Here is a 15,828-nt window from a genome sequence, read left to right as displayed (position 1 = left end):
CATGAGTGGATAATTGTGCGGGCATGTCTTGATCCGAAGGGCGTAAGGAATGCTGTTATACCACGGGCGATATGAATAAGGCACGGACAGTGACAGACATGCGCACTGGGTTGCGATGTTAGCAAGGCATTGTGGGAAGGTTGTGGTTTAATCGCGCGTCGCGTTGATTCCTTCAGGCCCCATAAAGCACTGCTGCGTGCGAGTCCGTTCTTTACTAATTTCTGGATAAATTCATATTGAAGTAAATTACTTTTGAAAAGCATTATACTAGCATAAACAAACGATGTCAAACTTTTGCGCAGCTCCAAATTGCACCATGAAAAGCAATCGGTCAGCATCGCCATTCTTCAGGTTTCCAAGGGACATTGAAAGGTACGTTAAAACGGTGTTCCTTACTTGACTTTGCACGGTATGCTAACTAACGTAAGCGCTCAGCTAGATATGTGCTTTGTGTAAGCTATTTAGCCACCTTCTAGCAATATCTAGACTTTTGGGGTTTACAAATCAGTAGGTTATTTAAACATACAGCAAGCAGCTTGCTAGCGAGACAGAATTCAGAATGACAATGTTTTAGTTTGCATGTTGTTGTCAACATAGCACACAATGTGATTGTGTGATTATACCATTGACTATAGCAATCATATTTTCATCAGTATTTGAATGACTAGTTCTTCAATCTCATTCAATGATAGCTACATGTATAAGAATTGTGTTTGTTTTGTGAGTTGTATCTGTGAGGCGCTCTTACAGGATGTCAGAGAGGGTCGCTTCTTCTCGTTGGTCACTGACGATCAGCGTTTGAATACCTAGTTCTTCATGTTCAATCTCATTCAATGATAGCTACATGTATGAATGAGAATTGTTTGTTTTGTCTGCGCACAGATGCAAGCAGTGGGTGGAAAACTGTCATTGCAAGGATCTTGAAGATAAAACACCTGACCAGCTGAACAGATACTACAGACTTTGTGCTAAGCATTTTGAACCATCCGTGATTTGTAAAGCAGTAAGTAGTGCTGATCCAATTTGCTTGGCATTTGTTTGTTTTTTTGGCTTAGCTGAAATGTTTAACATTTGAAATGGATGTAGTTGAACAGAGATGTGTACCTCAGTGCTACACACCCATCAGATAGGTAGGTTAATCATCTAATCTTTCATATTTCCAGAGTCCTTACAGAACAAGGCTGAAGGATAATGCCACACCAACCATCTTTGATTTATCAAGCCAACTCAATAATCCACAAAGTAGGCCACGCAAAAGGATTAAAGACCTGGTAGGGGTTTCTTTTCCATTTAACAAATCACTAGTCAAATACTCAATGTATTGAAGTCTTCCATTTTTAAAGACATCTAATAGCTTGTTACTGACTTTCTCTCTTGCTATTATATTCTACAGAGTGATGATGAAGCAAGGCAAATGAAAGAGAGGAAAAGTAAGTTGTGCATCTGATTACGTTGAAGAACATTTTATTTGTTCATGCTGTTTCACAATGTACAGTGCATTCAGAAAGTATTCAGGCCTCTTGACTTTTTCCACATTTTGTTACATTACAGCCTTATTCTAAAATGGATTAAATAATTTTTTCCCCCGCAGTCTACACACAATACCCCATAATGACAAAGCAAAAACAGGTGTTTTGAAATTTTTGCTAATGTATTAAAATAAAAAATAAACGTAAATATCACATTTACGTAAGTATTCAGACCCTTTACTCACTAATTTGTTGAAGCAACTTTGGCAGCGATTACAGCCTTGAGTCTTCTTGGGTATGACGCTGCAAGCTTGGCACACCTGTATTTGGGGAGTTTCTCCAATTCTTCTCTGCAGATCCTCTCAAGCTCATTCAGGTTGGATGAGAGCGTCGCTGTACAGCTATTTTCAGGTCTCCAGAGAGGTTAGATCGGGTTAAAGTCTGGACTCTGGCAGGGCCACTCAAGGACATTCAGAGACTTGTCCCGAAGCCACTCCTGCATTGTCTTGGCTGTGTGCTTAGGGTCGTTGTCCTGTTGGAAGGTGAACCTTCGTCCCAGTCTGAGGTCCTGAGCGCTCTGAAACAGGTTTTTATCAAGGATCTCTCGGTACTATGCTCCGTTCATCTTTCCCTCGATCCTGACTAGTCCCAGTCCCTGCCACTGAAAAGCATCCCCACAGCATGATGATGCCACCACCATGTTTCGCCGTAGGGATGGTGCCAGGTTTCCTCCAGACATGACACTTGTCATTCAGGCCAAAGAGTTCAATCTTGGTTTCATCAGACCAGATAATCTTGTTTCTCATGGTCTGAGAGTCCTTTAGGTGCCTTTTGGCAAACTCTAAGCGGGCTGTTGTGCCTTTTACTGAAAAGTGGCTTCCGTCTGGCCACTCTACCATAAAGGCCTGATTGGTGGAGTGCTGCAGAGATGGTTGTCCTTCTGGAAGGTTCTCCCATCTCCACAGAGGAACTCTGGAGCTCTGTCAGTGACCATCAGGTTCTTGGTCACCTCCCTGACCAAGGCCCTTCTCACCCGATTGCTCAGTTTGGCCGGGCGGCCAGCTCTAGGAAGAGTCTTGGTGGTTCCAAACTTCTTCCATTTAAGAATGATGGAGGCCACTGTGTTCTTGGGGACCTTCAATGCTGCAGACATTTTTTGCTACCCTTCCCCAGATCTGTGCCTCGACACAATCCTATCTCTGAGCTCTACGGACAATTCCTTCGACCTCATTTGTTTTTTGCACTGTCAACTGTGGGACCTTATATAGACAGGTGTGTGCCTTTCCAAATCATGTCCAATCAATTGAATGTACCACAGCTGGACTCCAATCAAGTTGTAGAAACATCTCAAGGATGATCAATGGGAACCGGATTCCCCTGAGCTCAATTTCGAGTCTCATAGCGAAGGCTCTGAATACTTATGTAAATAAGTGTATTTGTAATACATTTAAAGTTATAAAAACCTGTTTTCGCTTTGTCGTTATGGGGTATTGTGTGTAGATTGATAAGAAGAAAAAAAGTCATCAATTTTAGAATAAGGCTGTAACAACAAAATGTGGAAGAAGTCAAGGGGTCTGAATACTTTCTGAATGCACTGTAATACAATAATAATCAAGGTTTAAATTGAATGACTAGTAATGAAGGATGTCTTTCCCTCTTCATCATGAGACAATGCCGTATCACAGGACCCACATAGGTAAAAAGTTACACTAATCCTCTTTTTATCAATATTACTTTATTTTCCTATAGAGGACTCTGTGGATCAATCAAAGATTAGCAAAGATGATGGTGAAGGCCAAGATGACTCTGAGACAAACCACCCCTCCCAACTGACCTCTGAGGAGAAGAAGCACAGAGAATACCTCAAATCACTATTTGAAGTTCTTGTTGTGTTGGGGAAACAGAACATACCTCTGAATAGACATACCGAGGTGGTGCAGGAGAGTGACTGTCTCACTCCAAGCAATTTCCAGGCATTGTTGGAGTACCGAATGAATGCTGGTGGTGACGAGGAACTCAGGAAAAGGTTTGAGATGAGCGCTCTAAACGCAGAGTGCTGCACTTCCACACAGCAGAGGCAGATGATGGAGGTCTGTGAGAGTTGTATCCGTGAGGAACTCTTACAGGAAGTCAGAGAGGGTCACTTCTTCTCATTGGTCACTGACGATGTGGTCGAGATCTCGGGTGAGTGCCATATCCCCATATTCGTACGTTTTTTTGACCAGGCCAACTGCTTGCGAGAGGAGTTTGTGGGATTCCTTCCTTTTGAGGGAGACGAGGAGACCCTGATGGAGAGGCTGCTGAATGAGGTGACAAAGAAGTGGGGCTTGAATATGGACTACTGCAGAGGGCAGGCCCACTTCAGCTCCGGTGTGCATTCCAGCAAAATGAAAGCCATTGCAACCAAACTCACAGAGAAGTATCCCACAGCAGTGTACACACCAAGTTCCACCTGTGCCTTGAATGTCTCACTGGCAAGTGGAGTGGCTTTGACAGGTGTTCAGATTGTCATGTCTACTTTCAAGAAGATTGAGTCTTTTTTCAACGAGTCACCTTCACTGCAATTGGAGTTGGAGAATGCCATCTCCATTTTCTACCAGGGCAATGAAGAGAAGGCCAATGATCTGAAAGAGGCCTGCCGCACCAACTGGACAATGAGGCATGATTCATTCGAGGTGGCAGTCGATGTCATGGAATCTCTACTGCTCTGCGTGGATTGTGTTCACGACAATGAAGATCTGAGGTGGAGTGACCAAGTCACACATAATGCCTTGGAGATATCAGAGGCTCTGGCTGATTTTGAGTTTGTTGCAGCGTTGGTTGTGCTGAAAAACACCCTGTCATTCACAAGAGCCTTCGGCAAGAACTTGCAAGGGCCAACGATCGATGTCTACTTTGCTGCAAACAGTTTGACCGCTGTGTTACACTCGCTGAACGAGGTCTTGGATAACATTGAGGTGTACCATGAGTTCTGGTTCGAAGAGGCTGTTAACCTAGCTGCTGCACTAGAGATTCCGGTCAAGGTTCCCAGGCTGTACTTGAGAAAGCACCGCCCAGAAACTGAAACAGAGCTCCAGCCAGAGAGCTACTTCAAAGAGCACCTGACTGCCCCTGTGGTGAGCCACGTCATAAAAGAACTGAACGACCTCTTCTCTGAGAACCACCTCAACGCCCTGAGATATCTGACTCTCGTCCCTGCTGTCATGGGGCAGCTGAAGTTCAACACGTCTGAAGAGAACAACGTGGAGATGTACAGGAACGACCTTCCCAACGCAGACACACTCCCCGCTGAGCTGCACTGCTGGAGGGTGAAGTGGAAGCATAGGGGCAAGGTAACCCTGCCCTCCACTGTCCATGAGACGCTGCAGCTTGCTGAAGTGAAGTTCTTCCCCAATGTGCTTGCCTTCTTGAGGGTGCTTGGCAACCTGCCAGTCCTGGGCCTTGAGGATGGCGATGCTTCTCGTAAACGCTTTCAGATGTACCTGGAGAACACACCTGACAAACACAGATCCAAGAGTCTGGCATTTCTGAACATACATTATAATGCCAGACATGACCTGGACTTCATGGTTGATAGTTACATTAAGATGTACCCTCACAATGAAAGTTAAATCCAATTAATTTCATGACCCTAATGAGCAAGTGTGCCAGCCTGTTGACTTGTTCTTGTATAAACCGTAGTCTGTCTTCAGCATTTGTGACATGGTCTGACCTCTTACTTATTGGATGTTTAATATGTTGACTTGAAACCACTTATTTTGGCTGTATAAAGTTGACCAATGACCACTGCAAATATGTTTTTTGTGAAAATCATAAGATTTATTATGCAACAAAACACTGTTTCAACTCTTTTTTTTATGTTTATGCAACTGGTTATGTAAATTACAGAACTGGAAATGTATACTTATTACATAAGGCTTTTGGAAGTTATTTCTTCTAAGACCAATGTGATTGAAATAATGCTACATTTTAGTCATTTAGCAGACGCTCTTATCCAGCGCGACAAAGAGGAACAATTAGGGTTGAGTGCCTTGCTCGGCGATTCGAAACCAGCGAGCTTTCGGTTACTGGCCCAACGCTCTTAACTGTTAGGCTACCTGCTTTGATGTAAGACTGTGTGTTCTTTTTGTAAGAATGATTACAAATAAAGATTAATGTTTCTAATGAGAATTGCAATTATTGTCATTCATTTATTTACACAATTTTATTGGGGCTACCTGTTAGTTTGTGTGATAGCAGCATCTCTGTGAAATAATTGTAGAAAATTGGCTTTGATCACACAATTCAGAGTATAAGGTAAATTTTTCCCCAATATAAACACAATGTATGTCTATAATAAGATGTAGCTATTTCTGTTACAACCACAGTTTTCAAAGCTTTTAATAGGCGTTTTTGACAACCATGAACTCGTTTAGTCATCTTGTCACGTGACAAGTAGGCGTTTTTGAGGCCTCGTGGTATTCCGATATAATTTACTCGGTTGTCATATGCGGAACTTTCAAAAATACAGTTATCAAAATACATTTGATATTACGATCGTACTGATACTCCACTGCATACATAGAAGGGAAAATACAAAGATATGGATTTGTGCACATTGTACAGAGATCAATGCGCCAAGCGGTGTCGATTTCCGCTTTACATAGGTGTTCTTCCTGGTTTATGAACACTCCGACAACGCCGCTCAACAAATCAACTTTTTACGGAATGAAATAATTAAATGACCTAGCTAGGTACAAAGTTAATTTCAAGACACTGTGCAAATATTGAGCTAAAGATTCAATACGGGTGGATTTCTGATTAATTGCACGATGCACGATTTATTCTGAACCAGTGAGTGCATGGATCCCAAAATGCCCAACCGCTGTGCCGCACCAAATTGTAATATTTATACAGATAAATCAGACGTCCCATTTTTCAGATTTCCATTGGACTCGGAGCGGTAAGTGCAATGTAGTTGTGTTAGATGTACATAGTGTACAATCCACTACAAACTATACTTTTTAAAGTTAAGTTTGTATTCTTCATTAGCAAGCTAGCTAGCTGGCTGATCCATTGAAACCTCTCGAGCTTGCTAGCTAGCCTAGCTTGTGCTAACGTTGATGGTAATGGCAAATATGGGTTGTTTGCTAGCCAGCTAGCTAGCTTGCTAAAAGGCTACATTATGGTTAAGGAAACAGTATTATTTATGTAATGTTAAGGATGAATTAAAAGTATGTTTTAGTGAGAGTGTGGTCCCTGGTCAGCCCTCAAAGTTATGAAAGTTATCTTTAATCTGACAACATCCTCTTGAAATGTTGAACTCTAGCTAGCTAGCTAGCTAGCTAGCTAAATTGGGTAGTCATATTAATCAGGCTGTAATACACAATTCATTTGTATCAGTGATGTAGTGGTAAAACAAAGGTGGGTAAACTATACATTCCAGTGGGCGATCGAGATCAGACGAACAACCACCGATATAAACCAAAACATTACATTTTTAGAACTGCATTGTTTGATTCCATTTTCATGCAGGTCTATAGGGAAGGCCTACTGTAATTTTATGTAGTTATAAATTACACAATGCACATCAGGTCGCCCTCGAAAAATAGTTATTTGGACTGGACACTAGAAATGTCCAGAGAGATAGGATGTGGATATCTTTATATTGAAATGTGTTATCTTTTTAATCACGTTCATGTTCTTAGTATCTCGTGTGAGCTGCACTGCAATTCAGTTCTGTTTTGTAAAATGCCCCTGTATAAAAGTCCCATAGTTGACTCTAAAATGTTGTACACCTATATGCGTTTGAATAGAAACATGTTATTGTGTTTGATGCGATTACAGATTCTCTCAGGGGATCCCATTTAAATTTGAGGGGACCCCAAGTTTGGGAACCGCTTTAACCTCTCAGCTTGCTTCCTCTCTGTGTCTCCTGCATTGCCTCTTGCATTGCAGCCTGCCTCAGCTTCACCACGGTCTGCCTCACCACTGTCTGTAAAGCAAAGTTATTTTGTTATGTGAATTTATGTAGCCTGTCTTTTGTTAAGATTATAGCTAGCTTAATTTCAGTCAATTGCTCCTGCTGAGGTCAAGCTCTGTTAAACGTTAGCTTCTAACGCCATCCTTAAAGCCGGATAGCCATCTGACTGAAATATCAGCGACTATTTACCAGTTGTACACTCATTCTCAGAGAGTAGTTTTTTTTTTGTTTGGGGGATGTTTGTTGACACGGCAGGAGTCGGGACGGTAAAAAAATTGCCTTATGTCCGGCATCTCACAAGGCCACTGTCAACGGCGTCTTTCTGCCAATTCACTTGCCAGCTTTGGTCTGGGCCAGTGGTGGAAAAAGTACCCAATTGTCATACTTGAGTAAAAGTAAAGATACCTTAATAGAAAATGACTCAAGTTCTCTTGATAAGTGAGTGAATTTGACAATTTTCCTGTCCTGCTAAGAATTCAAAATTTAACGAGTACTTTTGGGTGTCAGGGGAAATGTATGGAGTAAAAAGTACATTCTTTTCTTTAGGAATGTAGTAAAGTAAAAGTAGTCCAAAATATAAATAGTAAAGTACAGATGCACCCCAAAACTACTTAAGTAGTACTTTGAAGTATTTTTACTTAAGTACTATACACCACTGGTCTGGGCTGAAGCAGTTCGTTCCACGTCTTGGCCTGTGCCGTGGGCGGAGTTTGACTTTGGACAGAGTGGTGAATGAATATGCTGCTAACAAGACAAATCCGGGGGGAGTAGGCGAACATAATGAGCATACCTAAATCGTGATTCCACTCTTCGCAGAGAGGCAGTCGCGATTTAGAACTCAGATCAAGAATATTAGTATTGTGACCGTTGATCAACGCTGGGAACACAATAATAAGTGGGTAAATGTTAATTAACTAAATAAAAAGGCGAGTAAACGCTATTTCACAAATTAAAAGGTACTTAAACTGTGTTTACCCTCCACAAAATCCCCAATTGGTGCATATACAGCCTGAAACTAATGCATGCACAATCGTGTAAATGTTCCTACAAGCCATAATGTTGAATAAATTACATTTAAACTTACTCTGCCGATTGTCTACATGGTTTGTCCTTCCGCTGCTTGAATTTTGAGACAAAATATCCACAGCAAAGTAGCTAGTTATTGTTTACCCAACTTTTTAGAGGGCCTGTAGGTATAGATGGGTTAGCTGACAACGTCCCGAAAACGATGCACATGCTTCAATGGGGCAGATGTCCATGAGTTTTTGTGATTCTGGATGGCCAGATGGCTTCCAACAATGACAAACTGCCATGCAGGGAATCATAAGTGACTAGTTTCAGCTAGTTTCATCTTGGTTTTGATACCATGTCTTGTTTTGACTGATTTCATGTCAATGCTAATAGCTAGCTAACCAACAACTGTAACAATGTATTTGAGACAAGTGCAAATTTATTTTTTCAATAAGCATTGGAGACTAAATATAGTTGACATGTTGTCAACAATCTAGCCAACCCCGTCTGTTTTCCCCATAGTTGCGCACATGTCGCTTTTGTTGCTAAACAACCAAACCGTCTATAGAGGTCGCCAGCTTGTAGTCCTAAAAAACATAAATTATTTCAGCCATTCCTATGGGGAAGAATAGGGTTTTGGGATAAACGCCGAAAATAAGGTCTGAGGTTAACACAGGCTTAGGAGATCTTATACGTTTTGTTCTATGACAATATCCTTTATGTGCTTACAAAAAATATATATATATAGATAAATGCTTCAAAATTCACAGTGACAGGTGATGAAGATTATCTCTTAGAACAAAATGTATAAGATCTCTTAAGCCTGTGTTTATCACAGACCTTATTTTTGGCATTTATCCAAAAACCCTACAAAAACTCAATTTCCCCATAGGTTTGGTCCAACCATGGTGGAGTTAGCCATTACTATTGCTCTCTATATGTTCGGTTTGGCACCGAGGTAAAGTTCGTTTTATATTGGATGTTCGATTTTCGCTTGTCAATAGCTATTGAACCAGGCATGCCAGTAAAGTTTAAATTTAATTGTATTCAACATTCTGGCTTGTAAGGAACATTTTACACGATTTTGCAGGCATTAGTTTCAGGCTGTATATGCAAAATGACAGTGTCTAGGGTTTACTGAGAATGGCAGTCCTGTGGTCGAAAAACAGCTTGTTGATGAGAGGTCGAAAGAGAATGGCAAGAATCATGCAAGCTAACAGGCGGGCCACAAACAGGCAAATAACGGCGCAGAACGGCATCTCGGAACGCACAGCTTGTCGGTCCTTGTCACGGATGGGCTATTGCAGCAGACGACCACACCGGGTTCCACTCCTATCCGCTAAAAACAAGAAGAAGCGGCTCCAGTGAGCGTGCGATCACCAACATTGGACAATTTAAGGAGTGGAAAAACATTGCCTGGTCCGACGAATCCTGGTCCCTGTTGCGTAATGCTTAAGGCAGAGTCAGGATTTGGTGTAAGCAGCATGAGTCCATGACCCCATCCGGCCTGGGGTCAAAGGTACAGGCTGGTGGAGGTGGTGTAATTGTGATGATATTTTGCTGGCACACGTTAGGTCTCTTGACACGTTAGGTTCCATGCCCTGAAGAATTCAGACTGTTCTGGAGGCAAAGGGGGGTCCGACCCGGTACTAGATGGGTGTACCTAATAAACTGTCCACTGAGTGTATGTTGAGTCAATGCATCGAGTGTGTGAGCGTTATGAATATAAACCCCCTGAAAATAGTCATTAGAAATGTAACCTTACAGAAGTCAGGTCAGGGGGCAAGTTTGCCATCATGTATACAGTTAATAACGGTAAGTACAGTTATTTTAACTGTAACATTCCGTCTTAACATTGTAGAAGCCAACCAGCCACAGGATGGTGCTATTATTCCTTTTACGTCGTTTGTCATCTTACATCTGACTTTAATGTGGCCAGCTGGCAATACACTCACATCCCCCATGGACCGGCTTGTACTTGAAACATCTTCCATTCAGGATGCAAAGGCATCGGTTTCCTCCTTAACTCGATTTAATGGCTCGTCAGTGGGAAATTGTCGACACCTAGAGGTTATACGACATCAGGAAGGTTACCTTGGCATTCTTGGACACAGGGACTATGGTGGTCTGCTTGAAACATGTTGGTATTACAGACTCGGTCAGGGACAGGTTGAAAATGTCATTGAAGACACTTGCCAAATTATTCTATCTAAACTTTGTAGTCAATTCTGACACTAAAATAAATGTGACTCATATCGATGCCACAGGCCGTTTTCAAAACAAGAAGTTGCTTTTTAGGGGCAGTTGACCTCTAATTCCAATGCTTCTCTAGCGCAGAGACCCTTGGGCATAGTTCTTCCTGATGTCGTATAACCTCTAGGTGTCGACAATTTCCCACTGACGAGCCATTAACTTGAGTGACTACCGACCTGTAGCACTCACGTCTGTAGCCATGAAGTGCTTTGAAAGGCTGGTCATGGCTCACATCAACACCATCATCGAGAAACACTAGACCCACTCCAATTCGCATACCCTCCCAACAGATCCACAGATGAGGCAATTTCTATTTCCCTGTCCTTTCCCACCTGGACGAAAGGAACACCTACGTGAGAATGCTATTCATTGACTACAGCTCAGCGTCAACACCATAGTACCCTCAAAGCTCAGGACCCTGGGACTAAACACTTCCCTCTGCAACTGGATCCTGGACTTCCTGACGGGCTGCCCCCCAGGTGGTGAGGGTAGGCAACAACACATCTCCATGCTGATCCTCAACACGGGGGCCCCTTAGGGGTGCGTGCTTAGTCCCCTCCTGTACTCCCTGTTCACCCTCGACTGCGTGGCCAAGCATGATTCCAACACCATCATTAAGTTTGCTGACAACACAACGGTGGAAGGCCTGATCACCGACAACAATGAGACAGCCTATAGGGAGGAGGTCAGAGACCTGGCAATGTGGGGCCAGGACAACAACCTCTCCCTCAACGTGATCAAGACAAAAGAGCTGATCGTGGACTACTGGAAAAGGAGGGCCGAGCACTCCCCCATTCACATCGACGGGGCTGTAGTTGAGCAGGTCGAGAGCTCCTTGATGTGGTCCAAACACACCAAGACAGTCGTGAAGAGGGCACAACAATGCCTATTCCCCCTCAGGAGACTGAAAAGATTTGGCATGGGTCCTCAGATCCTCAAAATGTTCTACAGCTGCACAATCGAGAGCATCCTGACTGGTTGTATCACTGCATTGTATGGCAGCTGCTTGGCATCCGACCGCAAGGCACTACAGAGGGTTGTGCGTACCGCCCAATACATCACTGGGGCCAAGCTTCCTGCCATCCAGGACCTCTATACCAGACGGTGTCAGAGGAAGGCCCTAAAAATGATCAAATACTCCAGCCACCCTAGTCATAGACTTTTCTACCGCACGGCAAGCAGTACCGGAGCACCAAGTCTAGGTCCAAAAGGCTCCTTAACAGCCTACCCCCAACCCATAAGACTGCTGAACAGTTAATCAGAAGGCTACCCAGACTATTTTGCGTTGCCCCCCAACCCCCCCCCCCCCCCCCTTTTTTTTTATGCTGCTGCTACTCGCTGTTTATTATCTGTGCATAGTCACTTTACCCCTACCTACATGTACATATTACCTCAACTAACCTGTACCCCCGCACAATGACTCAGTACCGGTACCCCCTCTATTATTAATTTATTGTGTTACTTTTTAAATCTTTTTATTTAGTACATATTTTCTTAACTGCATTGTTGGTTAAGGGCTTGTAAGTAAGCATTTCACGGTAAGGTCTACACCTGTTGTATTTGTCGCATGTGACAAATAAAATGTGATTTGATTTCAAGTCAGTCTTGTCCAAATCATGCCCACAGCTGGCAGCACACAAGTAATCATCAATTCAGAGTGCAGCTGCACACGACCCGATCGTAATGACATTTGATATCTCTATGGGTCTAGTTGGGGACCATCAGTAAATTACTTAATGTACATGGGACAATATTTTAAATGTCAATAGCGCCGCATTTCAATTACTTAACCTCAAGGCAACTATAAATTGTAGAAATTCATATACAAATATTGTGCAACATTAATATATTGTCCCATTTACACGGTCCCATGTAGCTCAGTTGGTAGAGCATGGCGCTTGCAACGCCAGGGTTGTGGGTTTGATTCCCACGGGGGGGCAGTATGAAAAAATGTATGCACTCACTAACTGTACGAGGCCAAATCAGGAAGTGTAGTCGCCCTTTAAGTTACGCTGAAATGACTGTATCTGTTTAGCAGTACATGTCCCACGTTGGAAGGCATATCCAAAGGTGGTAGACCGTTCTTATTTAATTGCCATCCTTACATCAGTGAGCAGTGTACAATAAAGTATTCAATCCGGTTGTTAGATGCTACCCCCCCCACATCCCCCAAAAAGGCAACTTTTTTTGGTACGGTCCGGACCGGCTTTAATTTCAAAGTCCACAGACATAACGTAGATTTTTTTTATGGACCGGACTTGATTTGGCCCAAACATAGACATCCATAATTGGTTCAGATATGGTTCAGTCCGGACCAGACCAAATCTGAACCAATCATAGACGTTTATGTTTCACAAGTTTGGACAGTTCAGTACAGTAAAGAAAATGGAGTAGAGTAGGGCCCTATAAAATCTGCGATGCAGAGAACACTCACGGAATCCAGACATTAAAATGGACTTTAAAAATGGAATTTATTGAATCAACTAAATGTATTAAATATTTTAATTCGACCAAGTTTATCTTAAGACATGAACAGGATGCATCAGTGATTCGTTTTTCCTGCAACTTTCTGAAGAGGCAATGGGAATTCCCCATGGCGTCTACCACTTTGTGTAGCCGTTAGCGATGATGCTAATGAATAGTGTTCTGGTAGATGGAAAGGCTTTCCCAAAAACCTTCTAAATTAAATGTTAACTACAAAGTAGCCTATGCTTACCTGGCAGAATGTTATTTGCATCAATCCGGTATTTATTTTGCAAACTCTACCATCACATGTGCGCTACAAAAACAACTAAACAACAGCCTCTTGCTAGGTGCCCACTGGCATTAAAGGGTAACTACACCCAAAAATCGAAATGTCAAAAAGAAAATACAGACCTCAAAAGTGGTCTACTGATGTGGTTTAAGCATTGTGTGAACATAGAACATCCAATTTAGTTGTTTTTCTATTTTTTAAAAAGTGTGATTTTGAGAGTGAAAACCTGAAAAAACTGGGTAAAATGGAAACCGGAGAAAACAGAATTTTGGGAAAATAGAATCATTAAGAAAGAATAATAAAATGTATAGGGCCCAAGTAGAGTATAGTTCAGTACTGTACAGTAGAGCACACTACAGTTGAGCACTGTACTATACTTTGATGTCCAAACTTGTGAAACATAGACATCTATTATTGGTTCAGATTTGGTCTGGTCCGGACCAACCAAATGTGGTCTTGTTTGGGGGCGGAGCTCATTAAAATAATAGCCAGTGTGTAGAATGAAGCCCAAATATGCAAAGGAGGATATTGCATGTTTATACCTTTTTTGTATACCTATTTAGGATACATCACCACGAAGAGAATAACATTTATATCCATAACAATGCATTTCTGTGTAGTACAGATCCATGATGAAATTCCGTTACCACAATTATGTTACTGGGTGTAAGTCCACTTCACTTACTGTAGTTCAATAACCAAAACAGATTTTTTTCAAACCCAATGTGTCATATAATAGCTGACACCCCATTCTTTCTGCAGACATATTTGAATCTTAATTCGGAGCAGATTTAAGATTTTTTTGGGCAAACGTGGTCATGCAGAAAAACTGAGGGAGATTTTACCGAAATTCTGTTACCTAACTTTGCATCTGCACAGTTCTTCCAGTAAATGTGTGTTTGTAAAAATGTCTGTGTAAATTGTTTGAAGTAGTCCTTGTTCATAGAGTTAGATGATTTGTTAAACTTTGAAATCAATGGTTTTTGTTTTGTGTGAAAAATCGGAGTCTCAGTGCAATTCCATTACCGTGGTTTATGGATTTAGGCCTACCTTCCATGTCGCTAAACAGGTACAGTCACAGAATGATTTGCTAATGATATGCAGATAGATCTTGTTCATCGGTCTATAACATGGGGGCAGGCCTATCCATATTGCAGTTTTGAAATCTAATCCTGTGAATTTTTCCTTTCAGATGTAAACAATGGTTAAATAATTGTCATCGATCTGACTTGGAGCCAAAAACCCCTGAGGAGTTGCACAATTCCTTCAAAATTTGTGCAAATCATTTTGAGCCTTCCTTGATCTGTCGTGACGTAAGTATTATTATTTACTGAAGAGACCAGTTGTTATTAAGGGCTGGGAATTGCCAGGGACCTCGCGAAACTATATTATCACGATACTTAGGTGCCGATACGAGTTGTATTGCGATGCTCCCAATTCTATATTTATTGTTGAAGGCATATTGATGCAAACAATATTGCTCAATATATACTGCTCAAAAAAATAAAGGGAACACTTAAACAACACAATGTAACTCCAAGTCAATCACACTTCTGTGAAATCAAACTGTCCACTTAGGAAGCAACACTGATTGACAATACATTTCACATGCTGTTGTGCAAATGGAATAGACAACAGGTGGAAATTATAGGCAATTAGCAAGACACCCCCAATAAAGAAGTGGTTTTGCAGGTGGTGACCACAGACCACTTCTCAGTTCCTATGCTTCCTGGCTGATGTTTTGGTCACTTTTGAATGCTGGCGGTGCTTTCACTCTAGTGGTAGCATGAGACGGAGTCTACAACCCACACAAGTGGCTCAGGTAGTGCAGCTCATCCAGGATGGCACATCAATGCGAGCTGTGGCAAGAAGGTTGCTGTGTCTGTCAGCGTAGTGTCCAGAGCATGGAGGCGCTACCATGAGACAGGCCAGTACATCAGGAGACGTGGAGGAGGCCGTAGGAGGGCAACAACCCAGCAGCAGGACCGCTACCTCTGCCTTTGTGCAAGGAGGAGCAGGAGGAGCACTGCCAGAGCCCTGCAAAATGACCTCCAGCAGGCCACAAATGTGCATGTGTCTGCTCAAACGGTCAGAAACAGACTCCATGAGGGTGGTATGAGGGCCCGACGTCCACAGGTGGGGGTTGTGCTTACAGCCCAACACCGTGCAGGACGTTTGACATTTGCCAGAGAACACCAAGATTGGCAAATTCGCCACTGGCGCCCTGTGCTCTTCACAGATGAAAGCAGGTTCACACTGAGCACATGTGACAGACGTGACAGATTCTGGAGACGCCGTGGAGAACGTTCTGCTGCCTGCAACATCCTCCAGCATGACCGGTTTGGCGGTGGGTCAGTCATGGTGTGGGGTGGCATTTC

The 15,828-nt window shown here is 42.5% G+C and overlaps 2 protein-coding genes across 2 annotated transcripts in view; both read left to right on the top strand.

Moving 5' to 3' along the window:
- The first annotated feature begins 131 nt into the window (after positions 1-131).
- Positions 132-5,639, top strand: LOC311136603 (52 kDa repressor of the inhibitor of the protein kinase-like). The gene is made up of 5 exons (XM_084170795.1): positions 132-372; positions 883-1,003; positions 1,164-1,271; positions 1,394-1,430; positions 3,219-5,639. Exons 1-5 carry the CDS (start codon positions 284-286, stop codon positions 5,078-5,080), a joined length of 2,217 nt encoding a protein of 738 aa, XP_084026921.1. The 5' UTR covers positions 132-283; the 3' UTR covers positions 5,081-5,639.
- A 450-nt stretch (positions 5,640-6,089) lies between these two features.
- LOC311135613 (uncharacterized protein) overlaps positions 6,090-15,828 on the top strand; it is a 29,361-nt gene continuing 19,622 nt past the window's right edge. The window contains exons 1-2 of the mRNA XM_084169626.1: positions 6,090-6,411; positions 14,643-14,763. Coding sequence (XP_084025752.1) covers positions 6,311-6,411; positions 14,643-14,763 — 222 coding nt within the window. The 5' untranslated portion in view covers positions 6,090-6,310. The remainder of the gene's footprint in view (positions 6,412-14,642; positions 14,764-15,828) is intronic.

The sequence above is a fragment of the Coregonus lavaretus genome (genome assembly GCF_964263955.1).
Source record: "Coregonus lavaretus genome assembly, chromosome: 10".
Classification (NCBI taxonomy): Eukaryota; Metazoa; Chordata; class Actinopteri; order Salmoniformes; family Salmonidae; genus Coregonus; species Coregonus lavaretus.
The sequence above is the reverse complement of the archived record's forward strand: the minus strand, read 5'-3'. Positions and strand labels throughout refer to the sequence as shown.

Coding starts and splice junctions, on each gene's coding strand:
- LOC311136603 (XM_084170795.1), top strand. CDS start 284: ATGTCAAACTTTTGCGCAGCTCCAAATTGCACCATGAAAAGCAATCGG. Junction 1,004..1,163: donor CATCCGTGATTTGTAAAGCA/GTAAGTAGTGCT, acceptor TCATATTTCCAG/AGTCCTTACAGAACAAGGCT. Junction 1,431..3,218: donor GCAAATGAAAGAGAGGAAAA/GTAAGTTGTGCA, acceptor ATTTTCCTATAG/AGGACTCTGTGGATCAATCA.